At 54.0% G+C, this 24,784-nt stretch overlaps 10 protein-coding genes across 10 annotated transcripts; 3 read left to right on the forward strand and 7 right to left on the reverse strand.

Annotated features, from left to right (window-relative positions):
• Window positions 1-427: 427 nt before the first annotated feature.
• Window positions 428-2,201, reverse strand: LTS14_008473 (uncharacterized protein; the record flags this gene model as incomplete). The annotated part of the gene is made up of 4 exons (XM_064841161.1): window positions 428-1,480; window positions 1,537-1,887; window positions 1,946-2,026; window positions 2,085-2,201. The coding sequence occupies 4 exons, from the start codon at window positions 2,199-2,201 to the stop codon at window positions 428-430; spliced, it is 1,602 nt and encodes a 533-aa protein (XP_064691421.1).
• A 1,227-nt stretch (window positions 2,202-3,428) lies between these two features.
• LTS14_008474 (uncharacterized protein) lies at window positions 3,429-4,878 on the forward strand (the record flags this gene model as incomplete). The annotated part of the gene is made up of 4 exons (XM_064841162.1): window positions 3,429-3,550; window positions 3,640-3,931; window positions 4,018-4,425; window positions 4,492-4,878. 4 exons carry the CDS (start codon window positions 3,429-3,431, stop codon window positions 4,876-4,878), a joined length of 1,209 nt encoding a protein of 402 aa, XP_064691422.1.
• A 947-nt stretch (window positions 4,879-5,825) lies between these two features.
• Window positions 5,826-6,197, reverse strand: LTS14_008475 (uncharacterized protein; the record flags this gene model as incomplete). The annotated part of the gene is made up of 1 exon (XM_064841163.1): window positions 5,826-6,197. One exon carries the CDS (start codon window positions 6,195-6,197, stop codon window positions 5,826-5,828), a length of 372 nt encoding a protein of 123 aa, XP_064691423.1.
• A 132-nt stretch (window positions 6,198-6,329) lies between these two features.
• Window positions 6,330-6,934, reverse strand: LTS14_008476 (uncharacterized protein; the record flags this gene model as incomplete). The annotated part of the gene is made up of 3 exons (XM_064841164.1): window positions 6,330-6,645; window positions 6,744-6,774; window positions 6,841-6,934. The coding sequence occupies 3 exons, from the start codon at window positions 6,932-6,934 to the stop codon at window positions 6,330-6,332; spliced, it is 441 nt and encodes a 146-aa protein (XP_064691424.1).
• Window positions 6,935-7,773: 839 nt separating this feature from the next.
• On the reverse strand, window positions 7,774-8,604 carry LTS14_008477 (uncharacterized protein; the record flags this gene model as incomplete). Its single annotated transcript, XM_064841165.1, has 2 exons — window positions 7,774-8,525; window positions 8,574-8,604. The coding sequence occupies 2 exons, from the start codon at window positions 8,602-8,604 to the stop codon at window positions 7,774-7,776; spliced, it is 783 nt and encodes a 260-aa protein (XP_064691425.1).
• Window positions 8,605-9,217: 613 nt separating this feature from the next.
• On the forward strand, window positions 9,218-12,156 carry prp1 (U4/U6 x U5 tri-snRNP complex subunit Prp1; the record flags this gene model as incomplete). Its single annotated transcript, XM_064841166.1, has 2 exons — window positions 9,218-9,576; window positions 9,690-12,156. 2 exons carry the CDS (start codon window positions 9,218-9,220, stop codon window positions 12,154-12,156), a joined length of 2,826 nt encoding a protein of 941 aa, XP_064691426.1.
• A 62-nt stretch (window positions 12,157-12,218) lies between these two features.
• On the reverse strand, window positions 12,219-13,379 carry LTS14_008479 (uncharacterized protein; the record flags this gene model as incomplete). Its single annotated transcript, XM_064841167.1, has 2 exons — window positions 12,219-12,883; window positions 12,962-13,379. The coding sequence occupies 2 exons, from the start codon at window positions 13,377-13,379 to the stop codon at window positions 12,219-12,221; spliced, it is 1,083 nt and encodes a 360-aa protein (XP_064691427.1).
• Window positions 13,380-13,936: 557 nt separating this feature from the next.
• On the forward strand, window positions 13,937-14,551 carry LTS14_008480 (uncharacterized protein; the record flags this gene model as incomplete). Its single annotated transcript, XM_064841168.1, has 2 exons — window positions 13,937-14,469; window positions 14,536-14,551. 2 exons carry the CDS (start codon window positions 13,937-13,939, stop codon window positions 14,549-14,551), a joined length of 549 nt encoding a protein of 182 aa, XP_064691428.1.
• Window positions 14,552-14,639: 88 nt separating this feature from the next.
• Window positions 14,640-16,202, reverse strand: MNR2_2 (CorA metal ion transporter; the record flags this gene model as incomplete). The annotated part of the gene is made up of 1 exon (XM_064841169.1): window positions 14,640-16,202. The coding sequence occupies one exon, from the start codon at window positions 16,200-16,202 to the stop codon at window positions 14,640-14,642; it is 1,563 nt and encodes a 520-aa protein (XP_064691429.1).
• A 1,819-nt stretch (window positions 16,203-18,021) lies between these two features.
• Window positions 18,022-24,680, reverse strand: LTS14_008482 (uncharacterized protein; the record flags this gene model as incomplete). The annotated part of the gene is made up of 4 exons (XM_064841170.1): window positions 18,022-18,192; window positions 18,250-23,532; window positions 23,615-24,293; window positions 24,466-24,680. The coding sequence occupies 4 exons, from the start codon at window positions 24,678-24,680 to the stop codon at window positions 18,022-18,024; spliced, it is 6,348 nt and encodes a 2,115-aa protein (XP_064691430.1).
• Between the last annotated feature and the right edge of the window lie 104 nt (window positions 24,681-24,784).

Below are 24,784 nucleotides of genomic sequence, written 5' to 3' on the forward strand. Positions count from 1 at the left end.
TCGGGGTTTCGGTACGCCCAACGGTAGTAAGTCTTTAATTCAAGACAGGGAGGTGGGTTGGGGGGGGGGGGGGCGGATAGAGGAGATGAAGCGGAAGATACTTCCAGACACAATCTCTACCTTCTATATCATCATAACTTTGCTGTATCGAGTCAATTCATACCTCGCTTTTCTCCCCCCCGGGGGTGAGAGTGATTCGTAGCGGCAGGAAAACCCCCGCAACACCTACACCCTTCGCAAGACATATTCGTCTCGGAGACCCATAAACCTCCCTCGTTCCCTCCTACCAAGAACAACCCCCCGTCTTCCAGCAAAACCCCACTTACACACACGCATATCCACACCCACCCTCCCCCCACACACATCCCGCCCACACACAGCAACCCAGCCACCCGCGCCCAAAGCCCGCCTAAGCCTAAGCCTAAGCCTAAGCCTCCACCTTCGGCCTCAACGGCATCCCCTCATCCCTAATCCCCCTCATACTCTTAAAAAACTGCGCCCCATCCACAAGCCTCCTCTCCCCATTCACCCTCGTATTGACAAAATCGGGATAATTCAACGTCAGTTCCGCGGCACCATTAACCACATGATCCGCCGCCTCCACCCCGAGCATGAAACTGTGATCCTGATTCCCGACTTCGTATTTCCAGCTGCCGAAGCGGCCGCGGGAGAGGATGCCTTGGTCGTAGAGTTGGGGGAGGAGTTGTTTGAGGACGCCGTCGCGTTCGAGGGTCGGGGTTGGGTAGCCGTGGTCGAAGCGGCGGTGGTAGGTTGAGACGATTTCGTCCGAGGGTTTCAGCATTTCCGTGTTGACGAGGCCGGCGATGCAGTCGCGGAGCATGTTTTCTTGGTCTACGGGTTTCATGCTCGATTCCGAGACTTCGAGCATGATGCTCCAGTAGGGTCCCGTGTGGGCGTCGGTGTCGGTGGGTTTGGAGCCGTCGGCGAGTTGGATGGTGGCGAGTTTGGTGCTGGCTTCAGGTTGGTTGTGCGGGGAGTAGTTGGAGAAGATGGTGGCGCGGTAGAAGGGGCAGTTGTCTTCGGGGAAGTAGAGCCAGCATTTGTCTCCTATTCGCTCCGGGCGGGAGCCACGGATGCCGACGCCGATGACGTGGGTGGTGCTGTAGAAGAGGTCTTTGGTGAGTTTTGTGAGCTCCTCGTCGCGCATGAGTTCGGCGAGGCTGTCGACCTGCATGGTCGAGATGAGCTTGTTGTAGTTGATCGTCGTGCCGTCGCCGAGTAGGAGTCGCTTGTTCTCGCCGTCTACGAGCTGGACCTGGCCGTGCGAGCCGAAGCGGGTCTTGTCCTTGGGGAGGTTCTTGGCGACGTTGATCCAGATGTTGCCGGTGCCGCCGTGGGCTGGGAAGCGGAAGGTGGCGTTGGGACCCCAATTGCCGGCGGCTTTGTTGAGGATGACGTTCTTGGTTACGAGTTTGACGTTGGGTGCTGCTACACGCTCGCCGAGCCATTCGCATTGCATCTGTCTCGTATCAGTATTTGGAAAGTCTCACCCGCTCGTTTCGTGTCTTTTCTCACCTTCGTAGTAGGCACAGCCCACACCTTGAAATTGTACGGCCTCATGAACTGGTCGGCGAGACCCTCGCCCTGTGTCCTCAAAATCCATTCGTCAAAGTTCTTGGGCTTGGTATTGGCCACTCTCGCCTCCATGCTCGCATCAATCATCCCCTCCATCGCCACCACCTGATCTTCCTTGGGCAGCATGGAGATGTTGTTCTGGAATGGGTAAGGGACCCACACGCCCTTGTAGCGGACGTAGGAGATGCGTTGATGCTGGTACCAGTCGGACTCATTGGGGAGGGCCTCGTTGATGACATCGTCGAAGTATTTGTAGTGGGAGAAGATGACATGGCCGCCGACGTCGTAGAGCTGGATACACTCCTCATTAGCAAGCTGAATGGATGGTGGTGGATAATAATGGACATACGAATCCCTCGGGTGTGACATCAGTGGAAGCCAGACCGCCAGGAACGTCGTTGCCATCGACTATCATCCATGACGGGCCGTCCTATTATTACCATATCAGCCTCATGCACAGGTATGATGTGTGATACAAGAGCTCATACAATCTGATGAAGACGCTTGGCAGCACCGAGACCGGTAGGACCAGCACCAATAACCAGAACATCGACATCAATCTCCTTGCCATTGGCCTTGGAGATCTGTCGCTTGTGGGAAGCCATGCTGGGTTGGATGTGTGTGTTTGTGTGAGAGGAGGGAGCGTGAAGTATCTCACTCTACAATGAGGAGCAAGAGATATGGTAAAGGGAGAGCACACAGGCAAGAGATGGAGAGCTCGTAATAATGGACATAGATGTCAGAGTATGGCAACGCAACACAACGCAACGCAACGCAACGCAACGCAACGCAACGCAACACAACACCGCCACTAACAATTTATCTGAAGCACAGACCATGAAGGGTCCATCCTGGTGAAGCACCCCACTTTTCCTCACCCAAAAACATGGTGTAACGCGGCTTAAAAACTGGGGCTCGCAGGGACGAAGTGATCAACGGGCTCGACGAACGCTTGATGGGCATAAGCTCGATGGTTGGAACAATATGAACTTACCACAGCGAGGGACGTTTTGACTAACAATTGAGAGGCTTACTAGCAGTTGTGTCGCTGAATGACAGGCCATGCATTGATGAGTAAGATGTCGTTGCGTACAACGGATTATTATTATTATTCAGCTTCGTAAGACCAGCCCCTGGTGGCGCTCCAGACATTCTCGTATTGACTCGTGTGGCGCGCTGATTATTATTGATCTCCTGTACGCGCAGCTGTGTTTGTTCCCGTCCATGTAACTAAGACGACACCTGCGGATGTAACGATGCACTGTGTTCTACTAATATTGTATATTGTCACAGGTCGACTGCAGCTGCTGGCCTGGCATGATCCGGATAATCAAAACATGTGACGCTCATCGCAATGATAATGATAATGATAATGATAATCATAATCATAATCATAATATGTGAAAAAAGTATGCTGATGCTGATGCTGATGCTGATGGTTGAGGCACGTTGCTGACTTGCACCCATCCCCCCACGTTCATTGGCTGTGAAGCTGGCAAAGGCTGGCTTCTGATGACCCTGTGACCCTGTCTATATCCCCCTTTGCCTTTGCCGACAACCTCCCTTGTCCGGCGAAAGCCACGATTCTATTCTGAACTGCTGTACGACTAACCTCTCCATCTCGCGCTCGTCACCGACCGACATCTTCCTTCACCATCCACGTCTTTTGTCCGACATCCACTCTCTTACCACCATACCTCACACCTCCCCACCCAGCTTCACCTCCGAGCGCGCCGCGCGTTCCACGTCCCCCCCCACCAAAAAGTTGTTGGACAGCTTTATCCCTTTTAACCACCACACCACACCACACCACACTACACCACACAGCAAAGATGTCGGAAAAGGAGAGAGTCAGCGGCGAGCAGGAGAGACAGCAAGACACCGTCCTTCCCATCGTGGAACCAGAAAAGGCACAACCGCCCAAAGCCGGCCTCCACCCCGCCGTCTACATTGCGTGAGTGAACCCCTACCTACTTAAACCCCACACCCAACCACAAACAGACAGACAGCACGAGAGAACACGCCAGCTAATAGATGACACAGCACCTGGATCACCCTCTCCAGCTCAGTCATCATCTTCAACAAATGGATCCTCGACACGGCCAAATTCCACTACCCCATCTCCCTCACCACCTGGCACCTCGGTTTCGCCACCATCATGACCCAGCTCATGGCCCGCTTCACCACCATCCTGGACTCGCGCAAAAAGGCGCCCATGACGGGCCGCATCTACCTGCACAAGATCATGCCCATCGGCGTCATGTTCAGTTTGAGTTTGATCTGCGGCAATCTGACCTATTTGTATTTGTCTGTGAGCTTCATTCAGATGCTAAAGGTAAACAAATCAACCCCTTTACCCCACCAAAAAAATCCAACATTTCCCCCAGCGCAGGAAAAAGCTAATCGGATGTGATTGTCCAGGCCACTACCCCCATCGCCGTCCTCCTCACCACCTGGACCCTCCGCGTCCAAGAACCCTCCCTCAAAACTCTGGGCAACGTGTCCCTCATCGTCGTCGGCGTCGTCATCGCCTCCTTTGGCGAAATCCAATTCGTCCTCATCGGCTTCATGTTCCAGCTCGGCGGCATCGTCTTCGAGGCCATTCGCCTCGTCATGGTGCAGCAGCTTCTTTCCGGCGCGGAGTTCAAGATGGATCCTCTTGTTTCGCTGTACTATTTCGCTCCGGCTTGCGCGGTGATGAATGGATTGACTGCGTTGTTTTTCGAGATTCCCAAGATGAGTTTGGCGGATTTGGAGAGGGTGGGGTATATTACCCTGCTTATGAATGCCGTCGTGGCGTTCCTTTTGAACGTCTCGGTCGTCTTCCTCGTAAGTTCTTGCCCAATTCGCCCTCCCTTCCCGAATCATTCACTAACCACTCTCATCTTCCTCCAGATCGGCAAAACCTCCTCCCTCGTCATGACCCTCTCCGGCGTCCTCAAAGACATCCTCTTGGTAGCAGCCAGCATGCTCATCTTCCGCGACCCCGTGTCTCCCCTCCAAGGCTTCGGCTACAGCATCGCCCTCTGCGGCCTCGTGTACTACAAACTCGGCGGCGACAAGATGAAGGAGCACTTGGGATCCGGCCAGCGGGCGTGGGCGGACTACGGCGTCCGGCATCCGGCGCTGAGGAGGGTGTTGGTTTTCGGGTTGGTGTGTGCGACGGTTTTTGTGCTGTTGGGTGGGATTTCCGTTAGTGGGGTTGTGCCGGGGACGTATGATCCTACTAAGTTTGCTAAGAGTAAGTGGGATGAGATTTCGGGGAAGACGGGGGGTGCTTGAAGAGATAGGATGGGGTTTTTGTGGGATGAGGAGGGATTCGGGGAGATGTATGAGTATCCTGGACGATGTGAGATTTCCCAAGGGGGGGTTTGAGAGATGGGTGGCTGGAAGAACGGAAAGGTGATGGCTCATGGCGAGGGTAGAGAGGAGCGGTACGATCGTGACCGCGAGAGCGCGTTTGGACCAAGCCCCGAAAATCGGAATCAGAATCAAGATCGATATAATTATTGGTTCGGAAGATATATAGACAGTGAGGATGCATGGATTGAGGCGTGAAGCGATGGGCAAAGGGGAATGGCTGGGCGTTTAATGGTGTCGGGTTTGAAACCTTTCTCTTGTGTTATTATAGGATATCCACCATATGCTCTTGTTCGTCGATAGGTAGAGAGAAGTAAAGCACACCTTAACCACGATCCCGGCCTCGAGTCCCGTTCTATTAGTAAGTGCTGGGTGCTTACCGTTTGCTAGGTCGAGACCAGAATAGCAGGCAGGGGTCAATTTCAAAATGAATGAAGTGGTATACAATTCGACGGACCTGGGAAAGGAATGGCATTTTTGCCCCGAGATCTCGGCAGTCGGCGAGGATCTTTCGTGGTAGTGCTTCGCGCTCTCGGGCATATATACATAGATGGGAGTAGGACTTGGTTTCAGCAAACGATATATATTGGTGTGGGTCGGGCGTGGCCTGGTCTGGTCTGGTCTGTTCAGGTCTGGTCTAATCTGATCCGATCCCATCTGGAACAAGACTTTGGCGAAAGAGGAGAGCAGGAACCAGGTGCCCGTCCCACGCAACCATGAATCACGACTCCCCAAGGCGTGCTCGGGGAAAACGAGGGGGCACAGTATTTGGAGGACGGGGCTGTGGCAGATGGTTGGCGTGCTTTGTCCTTGCATCGCATTGCATACCGCCTATTCGTATTGCAGAGCAGGGCTATCTTATATGATGGTCAAGCTTTGCCTCCAGCCACTTTCGAGAAGGCCGTGACTTTCAGACGCCGCAGGCCGAAGACGAGACCGTCGTCTTTGCCTGCCTTGATCGCTACGCTCGTTGCAGGAGTTCGTGGCGTCTTCCTCGCCGTTTCCGCCATCTCCCGGGTCTCGGTAGCCTTGTTCGCGATCGCATTACTCCTCCCAGCCGTCCTAACAGGCTTACCAGACCTTCCAGGCTTTCCAGAACTCCCCTCGTCATCCTCCTGCTCAGCCATGGCAGCGAAATCCCGCGTCTTGACCTCGCCATTCTCCCCAGCCGTGGAAGAATGGGAGAAGCTCGTAGAGACGGCCGTTTCAGCACTAAATCCCGAATCTTTCCTGCCCTTCATCATCTCCTTCCTCACCGCAGCAGCAAGCCTCCTCCTCCTCCTTCGAGCATCCTCCCACTCCGCCTCCGTCACCCCCGCGGCGCAGGACAAAGAGCCCACATCCCCACCATGTGCACCCCGTCCTGCGCGCCTCTAATCGATCCCATGTTCGCGCTTGAGCTTTTCTAAGTTCTCCTGCCTCTCAGCCAGCTCACTACTCGCCGCTGTCGGCCCAGCTGTGCCGTTTGTGCCGTTCTGACCCGCCGCTGCCGCTGACTGCGCGGCTTGTTGCGCGGCTTGTGACGCGGCCTTGGCCATCTTCTCTGGCTGGTGGTAGAGGACGACGAGGTAGCGGGATTGGAAGTTGAAGCCGTTGAGTTTGTCGCAGGCGGCTTTGGCGTCGAGGACGTCTTCGTAGACGACAAAGGCAGTGCCTTTGGTTGCTGTCGAGATGCCTTGGCGGATTTGTCTGGGTAGAGTAAAAGTTAGTGGATGGTCGCGTGACTGGGGTCAAGCAGTGGTCGTGGGGGTTTTGGGTGGTGGAGGAGGAGGAGGAGGCGGATTTACCTTATGCTGCCGAAGCGACCGAATAGTTGATCTGTTGGGTATAATGTTAGTAAGAGCGCCTTCTTGGCAGAAGACTAGCCATGTGTTTCCGACTTACAGAGATCATCGGTCGAGCAGTTGTAGGGCAGGCCTTTCACATAGAGCGCTCTGCTGTTTTCGCCAGTCTCGGATCTGCGTTTGGACGAGTTCATCGGCGTGGATGCTTAGCGAACTAGTAGTTATGGGGTGGGAGCAGAGTCTGATAGTGGACGGTGTGCTATGGACGGATAGTGGGTAGAGTTGCGTGATAAGGCACGAGTCAAGAAAGAGGGTCCGCTCGCGGGATCATCCGTGCGGCTCAATTTTGTTGATGAAGGAGACAAATGTCGACGGCTGCACTACGGCAGACATATCGCTCGGGACAACTGAGTCACTGCCGCACACACGATACCGGGCGCAAGTGTCATGCTATCTGCATTGTACTCGACGAGATCTATTCCATTGCCTTGAAGACTTCATCTTCCCCCAAGCCTTGGTAGTGATGTCCTAGGCATGATGGCATTATCGACGACCGTAGAGCCTACTGAGAATACTGCCGGTTGTGCACGAGAAGTGGTTGAAGGAATGTTGAGGAAGTGTAGAAAGGCTCTCAAAGCGAGGCAGGCAATCGAGAGGCCAGCATGGTATAGATACCGCAGCTTTTTGATAAACAGACCCATGGCTGCCGCGCTGTTGAGGGGGGTTTCGTAGTAGACAGTACTGAGGACCACGTATCTTGGAACTTACATTCACAATTTCGTCTGCTTCCTATGCGCAGTCTCAGCCATATAGCCATGACATGACGTGAGATCCAGTGCGATGCCTTACTGTGCCCTGAAGATATACCCGATCCGCGGCATATGCAATCGAACGCCATCGTTGCCAACTTCGAGAACGACCTCGTCGACGTTCGTGCCAACGAGATTGCCAACTTGTGTGTGAGCACCGGGGACAGCACTGCGAGCTATGTTAGCATGTCTACAGCTTGACTGTATTATGGTGGGTGAGTTTCTTACTCCGAGCTCTCGACACTTAACACAGTCCCCTCCTTAAACCCCAACGGATCATCCTTCTCCACACTCGTAGGTCCCTTAGCAGAATATCCACTCTTCTTAATGATCTCGATCGTCTTCTCACTGCTCAGGATCTCCGGTTTCGGCTCCGGCAGACTCTCAATCGCCTTCCAGATCTTGGGGAAAGCGTCCTTGCCGCAACCTGGTTCCTTGCCGGCGCCTAGAGTGGTTAGGCCCCAGCGGAGAGACCAGAGGATGTGAATGTCTGAGAGACTGAGCTTGTCGCCACTGGGGAATGGTCCGCTCGGGGTTGTGAAGAAGGTATCTTCAATCTGCTTGTATCGGCTTTGGATCTGCGCCACGGTGCTCGGACGCATGGTTTTGAAGTCCGGACGAGCGATGACGGGGAAGATGGTCTTGCGGTCTTGGATGAATTCTTTGGGCAGGACGTCCGGGTCTAAAAGGCCGAGGACTTCGCGGAAGATGGTGTTGCCCATTACTTCGAAGGCTTTATCGGCGGGTGAGGTTGCGAGAGCTCCGTTCTTGGCGAGTGAGGACATGATCACGTCGATGATGATGGAGGTGTCGGCGTAGACGTCTTTGCCGACAGCGAGGAGGGGAATGCGGCGGTAGGTGATTCCGAGCGCTGCTAGGTCTGGGCGGGGCAGGATGCGCGGTTGGTCGCATTTTTGGAAGTTGACGCCCGCTGCTGTCAAGAGTAGCTTGATCTTTTGGCCGTATGGGGAGCCATCTTGTGGTTGTTAGTAGAGGATGAGGAGAGGAGGATCGTTGTTGATACCATAGTCGAAGCTGATGATTGGTTGAGACATTGTTTCTTCGTCTTAGCGAGGCTGAGGGGTGTTTGGTAAGAGAGAGTGGTAAACCAGAGCAGTGATATGGCAACTCGTTAAGTACTAGCAGTCGGCTATCTACCTTCAGTATTTGTGTTTGACCCTCGTAGTGACTGCCTCGGCGATCAAACTGTGTGCTAGCGGCAAGATGATGCAATGCTGGAGAGAGCTCTCATTATTCCCTACTCGACCGCACGAATCAATTGGGACGTCGTTCTCTGTCAAGACTGGCATACTGACGTTATCAGGCGCTCGTCAGCAAGATCATGGTAGCGAAACCGTGTTGACACGTTTTCGCTGTCACGTTCGATCTCACGACTTGTAGAGTAGTGAGCTCGCCTCGGCATTGTACTTGCCAGCCTATGCATTGATATGTCATATGATAAAGCCTTGCTGATACTGTAGATGTTATTGTATGGGTGGAGCCTGTCCAGATAGGATGTGTTGTGAAGCGCAATGCTCAGATCAGGCTCACGTGAGCGGCGGACGCACGAGTCATGATATACGCGCTACCGTGCCTGTAGTCGATCTTAGATTATTAGTTTCCAACACATCCTCATTAGCTTTTCCTTGTCAAACAGCAACATCCAACATGTCCGGGCGCAAGGACTTCCTGTCGCAACCTGCGCCGGAGAACTATGTCGCCGGTCTCGGTCGTGGTGCGACAGGCTTTACAACACGATCAGATCTAGGCCCGGCGCGAGAAGGACCCAGCGAAGATCAGATCAAAGAAGCTCTTGCAAAGCGAGCAGCAGCCTTAGGAAACGCGCCGCCGACGGCGTATGGTGTTCCCAAGAAAAAGGATGACGAGGCCGACGACGAGCAATTTCGGGATGCCGAGAACGAAGAAGGCCTGTTTGCGACGGGCAACTACGACAGAGAAGACGACGAGGCCGATCGCATATACCAGGCCGTCGATGAACGGATGGACAGGCGGCGGAAAGTCCGAAGGTATGTCTCACATTTCTCTCTCTCCCCTCCCCCGTCAGGTTGCGAAGAGGCAGCGTTCATGGTTTTCTACAGCATCGTGTGGAACAGCATGCCGACTTGAGGTTTCTGTACAGGGAAGCGCGCGAACAAGCGGAACGTGACGACTACGAGCGAAACAACCCGAAGATCCAACAGCAATTTGCCGATTTGAAGAGAGAGCTTGGGACGCTCAGTGATGAGCAATGGGCGGCTATACCTGAGGTGGGCGATTTGACCGGCAAGAACAGACGGAACAAGCAGAATGAGAGGCAGAGGTTCTATGCTGTCCCGGACAGTGTGTTGGCTGGGGCAAGAGATACAGGACAGCTAGGCACCGAGATTCAGGATGAGGGCATGGCGACCGAGGCACCGAGTGGCAGCGCTGATCAGGCTGATGGGACCATGACGAATTTTGCTGGAATCGGTGCTGCGAGGAACAGAGTCATGCAGGTCCGCCTTGATGCGGCGGCTCAGGCACAGACCAGCGGTACGGATTCAGTTGCAGGCACGGCCACAAACATCGACCAGAAAGGCTATTTGACCAGCCTGGACAAGTCAGAGCTCATGGCTGGCGAGACTAACCTGGGAGATGTCAAGCGTGCGCGAGTACTGCTCGAGTCGGTGATCAAACGCAATCCTCGACATGGACCAGGCTGGATTGCAGCAGCGCGACTTGAGGAATTTGCAGGCAAGATACAAGCTGCGCAGAATGTCATCAGGCGTGGCACAGAAATGTGTCCGAAGAGCGAAGACGTATGGTCCGAGGCAATACGGCTCAGTCAATCGCATGGCAACAACCACAATGCCAAGATTCTGGCTGCGAAGGCTATCGAGAGCAATAACAAGAGCGTCAAGTTGTGGATCGAAGCCATGCATCTCGAACAGCTCCCTGCTGCGAAGAAGCGTGTCTTGCGCAAAGCCCTCGATCATGTTCCGCAGTCCGTCGCTATTTGGAAGGAGGCTGTCAATCTAGAGGACGATCCAAGCGATGCCAAGCTGCTACTCGCCAAGGCCACCGAGATCATCCCACTATCCGTCGAACTATGGCTTGCACTCGCCCGCCTAGAGACTCCAGAACAAGCTCAAATCGTGCTCAACAAAGCACGAAAAGCTGTGCCTGCGAGCTACGAAATCTGGATTGCTGCGTGTCGGCTACAAGAACAGACTGGAAATACTCAGATGGTGTCTAGGGTCATGGAACGTGGTATCAAGGCTCTCGCACGAGAATCTGCCATGCTGAAACGGGAGGAGTGGATTACCCAAGCTGAGACGTGCGAGGAGGAGGGCGCGCCTTTGACTTGCCAAGCCATTATCAAGGAAACGCTGGGCTGGGGTCTGGACGAAGACGATGATAGCAAGCAGATCTGGCTGGATGATGCCAAGGCTAGTACGAATCGCGGTAGGTATGAGACTGCTCGGGCTATCTTTGCTTATGCTATTCGTGTCTTCTACAATCGAAAGAGCGTTTGGCTAGCAGCTGCGGACCTCGAGAGGCAGCATGGCTCGAAACAAGCACTGTGGGATTTACTGGGCGAGGCAGTGAAAAGCTGTCCAACGAGCGAAGTCTTGTGGATGCAGCTTGCTCGTGAGAAGTGGCAAGCAGGTGAAGTGGACGAAGCAAGACGTGTACTCGGTCTTGCTTTCCAGCAGAACCCAGGCAACGAAGATATCTGGCTGGCAGCTGTCAAGCTCGAAGCAGATAATGGCGAGACGGAAAAAGCTCGTGAACTATTGTCAGCTGCGAGAAGTGAAGCCGGCACAGACCGAGTCTGGATCAAGAGCGCCGCTTTCGAAAGCCAGATCAAGAAGGACTCGGACGATGCACTATCCCTCGTCAACGACGGTCTAAACATCTACCCCAAAGCCGCCAAACTCTGGATGATGAAAGGTCAAATCTACGAAGCCAAGAACATGCTCCCCCAAGCCCGCGAAGCCTACAACACCGGCACCCGCGCCTGTCCGCGCTCCGTGCCCCTCTGGCTCCTCGCCAGCCGACTAGAAGAGAAAATGGGTGTCCTGGTCAAAGCCCGCTCGATCCTCGACCGCGGCCGCCTGGCCGTCCCCAAGAACCCGGAACTCTGGACCGAGAGTGTGAGGCTGGAATACCGCGCCAAGAACATGGCGGCCGCCAACCAAAAAATGGCCCAAGCCATGCAAGAATGTCCCACCTCGGGTTTGGTCTGGAGTGAAAGAATCTGGCACCTCGAGGCCCGCACCCAGCGCAAAGCCCGCATCCTCGAAGCCATCCAGAAAGCCGACAATGATCCCGTCCTCTTCGTCATCGCGGCACGGATCTTCTGGGGCGAGCGGAAATTGGATAAGGCGGATTCTTGGTTCGCGAAGGCTGCCGTCTTGGATCCGGATTATGGGGATACGTGGGCTTGGTGGTATAAGTTTTTGCTGCAGCATGGGGAGCAGGCGAAGAGGGAGGAGGTGGTGGGGAAGTGTGTGGTGTGTGAGCCGAAGCATGGGGAGGTTTGGGCTGGGGTGAGGAAGGCGCCGGAGAACGCGGGCAAGGGGGTTGAGGAGATTTTGAAGATGGTTGCTAAGGAGTTGGAGTGATGTGCTTTGGTCAATGGCTACTGACGAATCTTGAGGCCCGATGTTGTAAGATCGATATAAGTCTATGCGGCTACCCTTAGCACAGCCCGGCCTGGCAGTTTGCCGTCCGCCATCAACGAACAGAATTTATCCACATCTGCCAGCGTGCCCTTGGTCAGGATCGGATGTACCAGTCCTCGAGCAGTAAAGTCCAGCGCTTCCTCCACATCCTTCAACGTCCCTGTCACCGACCCAACAACTTGTATCCGCTTCATGGCAAGCAAAATCGGTGGTGCCCCTGCCACTACAGTAGGATCCTGCGGTAGCCCGACACTCACCATCGTCCCCCCCGGTCTCAATAACGAAGGCGCCATCGCATAACCCCCCTTCGAAGCAGCGAAGACAATCACACCATGAGCACCATACGTCGTGAGTTTCACAATCTCCACTGCGATATCTTCACTCTCGGTGAAATCAATAAAGGCGTCACACCCCAAATCTTTACACAATTTGCCTTTTTCCACCCCGCCGTCAATTCCGATTATGCGCATCCCCATCGCTTTGGCGTATTGGACGCCGAAGTGGCCCAGGCCGCCACCGGCGCCTATCATGATGATCCATTGGCCGGGGCGAACGGCGGAGCGTTTACAGGCTGTGTAGGCTGTTACGCCGCCGCACATTATGGGGCCTGCTTCTTCGTCGCTGACGCCGGGGGGGATGTGGGTGGCGTAGTGGCCGTCGGTTAGACCTGGAATTTTCATCAATCAGCACGAGGGCACGAGGCTTGCTTTTCTATATTCTGGAGAGATGGACTTGGAAAACTTACAATACTCCTGAAAAGTCCCCGCGATGGTAAACCCACTATTCAATTGCTTGGGACAGTGTAACTCATCCGTGCCATTGGTACAGAACTCGCACTCTCGACATGTCGAAACGACCCATTTCACTCCGGCACGATCTCCTATTTTCCAAAGATTCGCCACTCCGGACCCTACGGCTACGACTTCCCCGGCGCCTTCGTGGCCGGCGATTCCTTGGGTCGTGTCTTTCATGCTTACGCCGAAGGCAGCCCATTCGTCGTGGAGGAGGGATTTGTCCGAGGCGCAGAGGCCGGTCCAGGCGATTTTTACGAGGATTTGGTTGGGGCCTGGTTGGGGTGGGCCGGGGATGGTTTGGAGGGGGGCGGTGGCTGTGGAGCCTGTGCCGGAGCGGACGGCGGCTTGTTGGGTTGTTGGGAGGGTCATTGTGGTGGCGTTGTTAATGGTTGGAGTTGCTGTAGGTTGTAGTGCGGACGTTTGAGACTATAGGAGGTACTTATAGGGTATCTGATCGTACCTACCTATACCCCGCAAGTGTCTTGGCTCTCGACAAGGGCCGGTAACTGCTGCTCTAGCATTGCCCCTCCGAAAGGTACGGATGCGAGCCGTAGAGCTGATATCGTTGCCCAAGAGAAGGTATGATCAGAGTCGTCTGTTATAGCCTACGGTATAGCTCAAGCCAGCCGAGGTATAATTTGAGTTTGTGGGGTCGATGCTCCCCAAGCGATTGCGGCAGGCACGACACATGAAGACGGCATATACAGGGACAGAAGTATACAGTCTAGGGCGAGAACAGTCACATGATATCTCAAAGAGCCTTTGCTCACTGCCCAGCGTACGCAGTGACTACATACAATACCAGTGCCAGAACAATACGTCGCTCATCCTTACTGTCTTCACTTCCGAGATACTCCACTCCCCTCCACCCTATCACCTCACCTCACCTCCCCATCCGCCCTCTCACCCAACCAAAAACCCGCACCATGTCCACCTCAACGAGCTCCCAAGACTTCCCACCCCCCGAAATCCGCGAAATCCTCACCCAAATCACCACCCTCCTCAAAGACCGCAACGAAACAGTCAGCATAGCCGAAACGGCCGCCGGCGGCCTCATCTCCTCCTCCCTCCTCTCCCAACCCGGCGCAAGTGGGATCTACAAAGGCGGGTTGACCCTCTACACCCTTCCCTCCCGCATAGCCTACGCAGGATGGTCTCAAGAGACTATAGCCGCCTACAAAGGTCCGACGACGGACATTGTCAGTGGACTGGCGAAACACGTGCGGAAGGATCTGGAGAGTACGTATACGATTGCCGAGTCCGGGACGGCGGGGCCGACGGGGGGTTCAACGCCGAATCGGAAACCGGGGTATGTTGCTCTGGCGGTGGATTGTGACAAGGGGACTTTTGTGAAGGAGTTGAATACGGGGTTGGGGACGGATCGGGTGGGGAATATGAAGAGGTTTGCTGTGGAGGCGTTGACGTTGTTGAAGGAGGTTATTAAGGATGAGGCGAAATTGTGAGGGTGGAGCATGAGATTGAGGAGGATGGGTATGCATGATTGGTGGCGTTTGATGGGTTACAGGAGGCATGATACATAAACAGTTGTAATGATTGCATAAGCATGACCTTAATGCATAGGTTCCCGTAGTCGTGGATTTCCTCCTTGCTCTTCGAGTGCGTGCCCACTCACGCCGCAGCAGTCTCCATCAACCCACAAACAGCATGAAAAATAGCTCTACTCCGCTCATCATTCTGCAACGCCTCATTCAGCCCCGGCTTGCCATTATTCCTCCTCCCCAATCGATCAGAATGCCAGCGCCCTTTCTCCTTCTTCAGAATTTCAACCAAGACTTTGACCTGTGCAGCTGTGGCTCGACTCTTATCGTAGCCCATCTCTATTCTGCTCGTGCCGGGAGCTTCGGAGTACTGCGGTATCAAGCCTGCAACGTTGAGGTAGAAGGCTTGTGCGTTCGCTTGCATCAAAGCTTCGTCCGACCATGTTGAGGGTGGGGTGGCCACGCTGGGTGCCCAGATTGTGTCTCGGCTTAGTAGTCCTTGTGCTTGTAGACCTCGAGTCGGGTATGGAATGTTCGCGTCTGCTGGAGACAAGGCATTCCAGCGGTTGGTGTACATGGTGAAGAGCTGTTTCGCCTCGGCAGGTTTAAGAAGTGTTGTTGGTGGTCGTGACGGCGGAGGTGTGGCGTATGAAGGAGCTCTAGAGGTCTGCTGCCGTGAGGGCCTCGGTCCCGTACCAGTAGAGTTTGGTGGCTTTCTTGGATTGCTCTGTGTGCTTGTGAAAGTCTGTCCCGTGGGCATGCCAAAGACATGATGTAAATCGTTCTCCATGAACATGGCGGGCCCGAACATGTTGAAGGGACTGTGCATTGTATTAAACATGTTACGCATTAACGGGTCGCTGTTGTGGAGGTCTTGAAGGTCGGCAAACAAGGTCTGGGAAGTCCTCATCTGGCCAGAGATTCCAGCAAGGCCTGTAGTCGGAAAGAAGCTCTCGAGATCAGGCTCAACAGTGGCGGTCCTCCTTCGGACGGGTTCAGTCTGTCTCCGAATTGGTGGTGGTGGAGCACGGCGTGAAGTACGTGCAGTCGCTGCCTTCAGCTCAGCTCTGGCAGTCGCCAAGCAGCCCTCCTGGAAATCCACATCGTCCAGCAAACTTTGGAGGTGACCAACATCACGTTGCTCTCGCCGTGAAGCACGCTCGAGCCTCTTTCGACACCGACGTACTCCGTCCTCATAGTACTCAACATCTTCTTCGAGGTCTTTAAGGTCAACCGTCTTACTTGAGCTAGATCTGCGGAGATCTGGGCGGCTACCGTGTCTCTCATCATAGCCGTCAGCGTCAACGGGCTCACGGACCTCACTTCGATATGAAGACTGCCCGCTACCTCGCTGGGACCGTTGAACTGGCCGAGTGTCAGGCTCGCGGTGTAGGTTTCGAGATCTAGTCGCACTGTCGAGACGATCTTTGATCCGAGATAATACAGTCCGAGGCTTTCTGGTCCCTTCATCTGAGTCGCCGTAGGCCAGGTCGTCCTCGGCATCAGAGTCATCTAGCCGTACAGATCGCAAACCACCTGTCCGATTCTGCTGCGCTGCCTGTCGGATATCTCCCATGGCTCCGAGGAGATTGATCGCGTTTCCGAGGATTCCGCCGCTCATGAGTGAGCCGGTGGAGGAGCCCCCGAAGGTGTTGAATGACAGGCCTGGACTAGCATAGCTTGATGTCTCCATCGTAAAGTGCACTCCATTATCTGTCCAGGAGCGCCTGGTGTGGTCGAAAGGTGAGCGTGCGGCCTGAGAAGTGTTGCTGCCATCTCGACGGGATTGACTCTGGTAAGTTCGCGACATTTTCCGACTGGGTAGATCAGTGGACCTCGACTGGTGAAGGGAACAGTTTCGGTAGCTATGATATGTTGTTGAGGAGAACGGAGCTTGTTTTGCTGTTGGCTTGTGTATAGCCTTGCGGCTTCACAAGGCTGATGACGAATGTCGTGATTGGTTGGCTTCTGACCGGGGGCACAACATATGTTTGCCTAGCAGCACATCATTGTGCATCAAGCTGTGTAATTATAGGGTGACTTGAGTGGTAGGAGATGGATGGGAGGAACATGTGCTTGGAGGCTGAAGATGGAAGTGATGGCCGAGCTGCATGGAGAAAGTGGGGCTGGTCACGTGAGTCTCAATACTTGTGGATGTTGAAAGTACCAACAAAGCAAGATGCCACTATGGTTTCTACTGCTGATCGAGTATGGGACTGCGACGCCAATACTCAAGCTTTGCCTGATCGTGCCTTCAAGCGAAGCAGTTCGCCTCCCAAGTGCATCCTCTCCTTTTGTAAAGCCACTTCCTTCTGTTCGAGCTCGACCCGACGGAGCTCCAACAATATCTCGCCCTCCGTGCGCTCTGCTTGCCTCTGAACAGTACTTCTGAGCGTTGCTAATGGCGGCAATGTGTACTTGTCCCTGTCGGCTGGCTGAACAACCGGCTTCGCTCTTGTCTTCATCAGGGTCCGAGGAGGACTACTTGGGGACCTCACGACGAGGTTGTGAATCGTGTCAAGATTGGCATGTGTGCTCGACTCTTGTTTCACCTTTGGGCTTGCCTCATCATTAGAGTCGCAAAAGTCCACGATCACAGGCAGCGCAGTAGAAGGCTCTTCCTTGACCTGCCCTTCATGTCTTTTCGACCATGCGCTACAAGTAGTATCCGTAGGTACAGTCGAAGCGGCATGATTATCATGGTTGCCGCGAGGGAGGCATTACTATGGCCCGTGTCTGAGGCCTGTAGCCTTCCCGGCGCCAGCACTTGTCCGCCATCATTGCCGGTGCCACTGCAACTCTGACCTCTTCTCTTCGCACGGTTAGCCTGATCTCTCGATTGTAGTAGTTTATGCTTTTGAATAGCCTCCGGGTCGCCTGCAAGGCGTTAGCAGTCTTTCATACAATGTGACTGATGTTCTGTGCGTACCCGCGGCTAACTTTGCCTTATATCGCTGGTAAGTCCTTTTGTCCTTTGCCCTCCGTTGCTCAACGCGCGCAGCCCACTCGGCCGATGCTGTACTGAGATCGACTCCTCATGCAGGCATGTTAAGCAGATGCGCCGCATCGGCGAAGTAAAGTATGGGTATTCAAGTTTCCCACGTTCGGAAGTTGGAAGCAACCGCTGTTGAGGTGCTAGCGTGCCTTCCTGTCCTGTGTGCTTCCAAGGGGCTGCTTAAGTGGAAGGCGCGCCCAGTAGCCAGCTCATATCAGCCAGCCGCAGTCTGATTTTGGAGCACTGCAGATGACAAATGCAGACCAATTACTCACCTACGCACAAGAGGCGACTGCGAGCAGAAATTATGGCATTGATATCTGCATGATAAACTAACAGATCCCATGGCAGACAACTGACCTATCCAAAGGTATCTCTCATGAACACCAATCATGACGGCATCACATCATACAGCAGCCTCGCAAGCGCTTCGCAGACCATACTGATACATGGTCCCAAGCCCTTGCCTGACGCCGTGCAAAAGAAACCCACATAACACAAACCACACGCTGTGCACTCATGCATCTGCAAGTATCATATCCTCCTCTTCCTGAGCCTTGTACCTCTTGAGCTCATCCAGCTGGCCCGTTAGTTCCATGAGGACGTCGGACATTGGTCCAGCTTGCTGAAGCATGCCATCCTTGAATGGTCGAACCATATTCCTGACGGCAAGGGTGGAGATACATGTCTGGGAGACATTGTCAGTACGCCGTGCACATTCGACAATAAATCCGCAGAGACTCACCTCAATCCTACTAATCTGATGTTCGACAAAATTGACCAAAAATCGATCAGTAACCTCATTGGGCTTACTCCTGATCTTCTCCAACAATGCCGTCTCCGGCGGCTTCAACGCTGTCACTCCGGTGCTCTCGAGACAACTGCACAGCATCTCCAGCTTGAGACTAACGTTCCAGAGATCCCACACATTCTCGGTATCGACCGTCAAATCAGGTGAAGAGCCAGTCCCGAGCTTGTTACTACTATCCATCCGCTCTTTCTCGGCGTCTGCACGCTGTTGCTGGATCACAAGACGACTGGACAGCGAGTGCGGGTACATGAGGTAGATGTACTCCGGATTCTCGAGACCCTTGAGAGTTCGCTGGCCCAGATCCTTGACTTCGAAGCCTTGACTGCTGAGCGAGCGCATCTCCCTCTTCATGGCCTCGCCTTGCATATCATCACTCATAGTTTCTTCGGAGCCTGTCGACCCAGTGCGGTCACTTTCGATATGGCTCTCAAGCATCTTCTGCACTTCTTGGATGAAGTCGGTGGAGACACAGATCTGTCCTCCATCAGCCACGCCCTCAATTCGAGCAGCGCGGTTGACCATGGGTCCGAAGTAGTCCATGCGCTTGGTGACTGGGTCGATCTCGCACACAGGCCGACCCCAGTGAATGCCCATACGCACACTCAGACCACGGAAGATAACATTGCCATCGACGTCCTGCACCTCCTCGCCGTGGACGCTTGACAATATCTCTTGTGGCCATTGCACCTCAAGCAGTTGTGTCTGCATGGTGAAGGCCCACAGCAGCGCACTCGTCACAGTGGGGAAGGCGACCATAAAAGCGTCGCCTTCAGTCTTGACTTCGTACCCTCCGATGATTCGGAGGTGCCGTCGCATGAGCTCGTTGTGCATCTTGATGGCCGACTGCATAGCATCTTGGTACGTCTCCCACAAGATCGTGCTGTTCTTGATGTCTGTGAACACGAGCGCAACATCTCCTTGAGGTGCATCGACTTCCATATCCAGACGGGCCAATTTCGAATCACCAACGGCGTCTCGTCGTCGATTGCCCTTCCGTGTAATAGTCGTGAAGTAATCATCCTGCGCACCACTAGGTCCCATACTCATACTGTGCGACCTCCACTTAGCACTACGCTCCCGTCTCTTCAAATCACTGATACCGACCATCATGACCATGATCTTGCCAGTCGCGCCAAAAGCAATGGCGAGATCCCTCAATTTCTGCGCTGCACGCATAAGATCATTCCTCTCTCCTCTTGCAACATCTACAGCAAACTCTGGAGTCAGATAGTCCCATAGTTCGCGCGAGGCTAGCAGAATCATTTCGTCCGACTCTTTGATGTCGACTTTGCAAACATGTGGGGCGGCAATTACGCAAGGCGTCTGCTGCACGTAGCCAAACGCTCGCGAGACGTCGAGTTGGTCATTGAGCTTGCCTTGACGAGAGACAAAGCCACCTGCCTCGCGGATGCGCGCTCGTTCTGATTGCTCGGCTGGGTCGTGCTTTCTTGTCAGGATGCGATGGCCACCCTCTGACTGGATCAGAAGTGCTTGTGCATCACCTACGTTGGACATGTAGAGTTCCATGCCGTGGAGATACATGACGGTCGCCACACTGCCAGAGTTGAGATCGTCCTCTTCCAGCGTCGGCCCAGAGATGCTACCTCGATGGACCAGCGCACTGCTAGGATGCTCTCTCGCATCAAGTGCTTGTGTCGCCGTGGTTGCCAGCTCTTTATTCAAGCCCAAATATGTTCGGCGCAGGGCATCCATCGGGCCTTCGCCCTGTTTCACCTTTTCGAGCTCTTCGATGAAAGCGTGCTTGAACTTCTCATGCAGATACTTCGCGACTCTACTGCCACCGGAGGACAACGACTGTCCGTCGAACAGCCCGATTAGAGTTTCGTCCTCGTGACCTCTGAAGCGAGGGACCACCAGATCTACGGTTGACAAATGTTCATTTCGGCCAAGTGTATCAGCCATACCGTACGGTATACTCGTCCCAATAATACTTCCAGCAGTCCTAACTCTCCTATCTGGCGCTTGGTCCGGCACGCTCGGGATCGTGAGCGTCACATCCATCAGTCCCAAAATCCTCAGATTTGTCAAACTCGAGAAGTCGGTCAGATCTCTGGTCTCCCTACCACTAGCAGCCTGAGGACTAGGCTTGATCTCAAGTCGCTTGTTACCGCTCATATTTAAAAATCGTAGCTGGTGATTCCAGTTCCAATTCCAGTCATATGGCCAGTTACTCACGTTGTACTTCAGCATGTTGCTGCCTACATCCAGGATGGCGAGCTTCTGCACCTTCCCTAGCTCGGCAGGCAAGACCTGGAACTTGTTGTTGTTGATGTGCAGGACCTTCAAACTACTGCCTTCCTCAAGATCGTCCGAAGGCAAGCTCGTGAGCTCGTTACCAGAAAGATAAAGCTCGGTGAGATGGGTCCATCGTTTGATCGTCCTTGGTGGGATGTCGTAAAGCTGATTGTACGACAAGTTCAAGATTCTGAGCTCAGGCAGTAATTGCAGCTCATTAAAGACATCATCCTCCAGCCTGTTGTCGGCGAGGAACAGATGCCGGAGAGAAGAGCTGAACGTTGAAGCAAGTCTACTGCTCATCGTCGAGTCCTTCCGCGCCACAGGCGTGATCGTGCCAGTCGTGCTTGCTGTGCTGGTCCTACCAGCCATACTTGGCTTAGACGAACTGTACGATGCCAGCGAGCCTTTCCTGCTGACAGTGCCGGGCGAGGAGGATACGGACAGCATGCCGCTCGCTTGACTTGGCCGTCTCATCTGGAAGTCTTCTAGCTTACCCAGCTCTTCGAAATCTGGACTGGTGCTCAGGTTCGAGCTCGAGTTTGGTATGAGCTGTGAGGGCGTGACCTGCGGTTCCGGAAGCGGCGGTAGTGGGCTTCCAGGCTTAGGCAAATCTGCAAGCACATTACTCGAGACATTGAGAGTCTCTAGTCGCTTCGCGTACCAGATCTCCGGAGGCAGAAGTGGCAGATTGTTCTCCCGTACGTCCAGATATCTCAATTCAGTCAGTCTTCCAATCTCTGCCGGAAGTCGATTGAGCTCGTTCTTGGCAATGCTGAGGTACTCCAGCTTGCTGAGCAGCCCAATGTGCGGCGATAATTGTACAAAGTGGTTCTTGCTGATTGTCAACTTGGTCAGGCCCGACATCTTCGTGAAAAGCGCATCCGGTAAACGAGCCAGCTTCGCAGATGCCAAGTTGAGCACACTCAAACTCGGCACAGGCGCGTTGAGATCGAAGTTCGTCACCGGGTTATGATTCAAGAACAGGACTTTAAGCTTGGTAAAACAGCCTTCGAACTGACTGATACTGTTGTGACCCATCATGAGCAACTCAAGCTTCGGCAGCTGAGACACAACATCGATGTTCGAGATCGCATTGAAGCGTGCATCGATTTCCTTGAGGTTGACCAGTGCGCTGAAGCTACCATCGAAGGGCCCGCTGAGCTTGTTGTTCGTCGCCCAGAGCCGCTCGAGATTCGTGAGTGCGCCGACGTTGCCAAGGTAGGAGATGGAGTTGAACGATACGTCGAGGTCGACGAGTGTCCGGATCTCCCTCAGTGCCTCTGGGAACTCCGAAAGACTGTTGGAGCTCAGGTTGAGCGACCGTAAAGCATGATAGCCACCAAAATAATCCGGAATACTCGTCAGCTTGTTGTTGCTCAATTTGAGGCTCAAAAGCCCAGCCAGACGATACAACTCAGCATGCTCCATCTGCTCGAGTCTATTGTTGGAGACGTCAAGCATGGTCAGCTTGGTAGCTAATGTCAGACTTGGTGGAATTCGCCACGCCTCGTTGCCAGTATACTTGATCTCACGCAAACCAGTACAAGATTGTATGAAGTCCTTCGGAATATCGAGTGTCAGGTTTCTGCTCAAGTTGAGCGTGATGAGTTCCGTCGCCTTCTGGTAAAGCGTAATCGGTATCGTGATCAAATTCCGTCCAGCAAGATCGATATTGTTGAAGCGTTGCGTCTTGCCGAACCCAGGGTCGCGTTCCAGGCTAGAGTATCCGCTCATCTTGGCCGGCAAGAAAGTGAAGCGACATAGGTATCCATGATCTTCACGTCCCAGGTCTTCGAGTCGATCATTGTTCTGATACCCAGCGAGCTCCAACAATCGCTTCTGTATCACCAATGGTCTTTCGCCTTGCTCCAGTTGCCGAGAAGTATCTTGCTTGCGCATGACTATCTGGTAGTTATCCAGTTCATCCTGCAAGAATGTCTTCTTCGCCATCATGCCAATGAGTTCTGCTGCTGTTGTGTTCAGACTCGCTGAGATGACCGCAAAGGTGGAGTCGGCTCGGAAGATGCGCATAAAGTACATGGGACCTGGATCCTCATCTCGTTGCACATTGCCCTCATCGTCGAGCTCTCGCAGTCGCTCTTGATTCTCATGCGTGACCCTCTTCACAGCCCAACTATCGGGCGCATCCCACGTCCCAGTTGTGTCTTCTGTAGCGGGTGGTGGAGGTTGCTTGGCCGTGGGCTGTTCGCCGGGCCAGCCGGTAAATATCTCATTGTTTGGCGGTGTCATGGGAGGCTGCTTGTGATCTACGATACCTTCCAGATTCGACATATTGGTATCAAGGTGCCACAGAGCAGAGCCATCCTTTTCAGGTAGCTTTGCATTGGGATCCTTGACACGTACGTCTGGACCAGCATCACCAGTCTTCTTGCTCTTGAAAGGTAATCGTGACTCTTTGCGCACTGGTCCAGCGCCATTACTACCGTCTGGTCGTGGCGGTGCTCTGGAAGGCTTCGCAATGGACCTCGTGTCATTGCGCGTCTTGCCTTGCGCAACGTTGGTCATTGGCAGCGAGGCTGTGGATGCCGAAGTCTGTAACGGCTCCGACTGGCCTTTGTCGCCCTTGTGTCTTCCAGTCAAGCGGTCTACCAGCGATCGTTTCTGGTTGCCTCCCCCGTGTGCGCCGGCAGGAGACCGGTGACTCTGTGTGTTCTGGCTTTGCACACTTTTGATGCTGGGTGTTGGCGATGTCCCACGGGCTTTGAGGTTTAGCGCCGAACTCATAGCAGACGGAGCGCGACTTCTACCCTCCATGTCATTCTGCGACTGCTCTCTGCTTGTAGACGGTCGCAGCGGAAACCCATGGCTGATACTGTGCTTCTCCTCGTTGCTGCGATTGTGCCTATGTCCAGGTAAGTGCAAGCGGTGGTGCGAAGCTTTTGGCGTTCGTCCATTGGGCTGGTCTGGGAAGAAAGAATCCTGATGTCTCGGTGAGTCCTGCTCAATACACATTAGTAGCTGCCGTACAGCATACATCTTGCTGGCAGGCAAGTGCAACCCAGCACAGCATGCAACGCACCTGCATATCTTGATATACCCACGGCGTGACTTCATCGCCTGGACCTGGCCCTTGCCCGGGTGTCCTCGGCCTACTGCTGGTAGGACTTGGAGGTCCACTTCGCAGCAGTCCATCGTTCATCGAGTTGTTCCTGTTCCTTGAACTACTTCCACCCGGAGCGAAAGCAGGTATAGGCCCATTCTGGATAGAGCTCGCCTCGGAGTTCTGCCTGCTATTCGAGTTCGTGTCCTGATACTCCTCACCAAAGAATCCTTGTAGCTTCTTTTTATATCTGCCACCGAAGCTCGACTTGGATCCTGCAGACGAGACGGTCGTAGCGCTAGCAATGGAAGGGCGCCGATCATCTCGATCACCAGGGAAGCCCATGCCGTCTGGTGGCGCATAGCCGGGAGAGATCTGTCCTAGGTTCTCATTCGAGTCGTTGTAGAACGTTCCGCCGAAGATCGAAGTAGCCATTGGGGTCTTGTCGTTGCCGCTGGCCCACGGCGCGATAGCAGAAGGTGGCTGCTGGGTTATCGAAGGTATGTTCGTGCTGTTATGCAAGACCGACAACTCATTGCGATAGCTGTTGAGTTGGGCTTGAGGATCGGAGTCCCACGGTGCGATGTCGCCTCGCGCATTGGTGGGTGGTGGTTTCGTAATCGTGTGAGGTGAGACTTCTGAGTCCTTCCGTTCAAGTCTGGGGCCGCTATAGTTAGCCTTATGTCTCTGATGTACCATTACACTGGTAGCACTCTGCAGTATGCCTGTTTCAGACAGCCTATATCTTCCCAGCCAACGCATCCTTCGCCACGCTCGTGAAAACACATATAGAGACACCTTATCGTAACATAAGAGAGAGTCATACTTACTGCAACCTCTTATTAGTATTGACCCTCATACCCGTCCCTCTGCTGCCGGCCCCAAACGGTCCGCGTACCGTATCAGTACTCTGCCACGAGTCGCTGGAGCCATGGCGTGCGGACTGGAACAGCGCCTGCTGCTGCTGTTGGAGAGCACTCCCACCCTCCAAGCTACTCCTCTCACTCTCTACATTCGTCGAGGCGTTCGTATTACGCAGCGTCATGCTATCGATGCTGCACGTGTCCCATCATGGTATATCGTACAACTGTGTCGGCTCCCTCTCAGTAGATGGCGTAGCATACGCGCATCTACAGTATATTCGCTGCT

This window comes from Recurvomyces mirabilis (genome assembly GCF_035927965.1).
Source record: "Recurvomyces mirabilis strain CCFEE 5264 chromosome Unknown scaffold_25, whole genome shotgun sequence".
Classification (NCBI taxonomy): Eukaryota; Fungi; Ascomycota; class Dothideomycetes; order Mycosphaerellales; family Teratosphaeriaceae; genus Recurvomyces; species Recurvomyces mirabilis.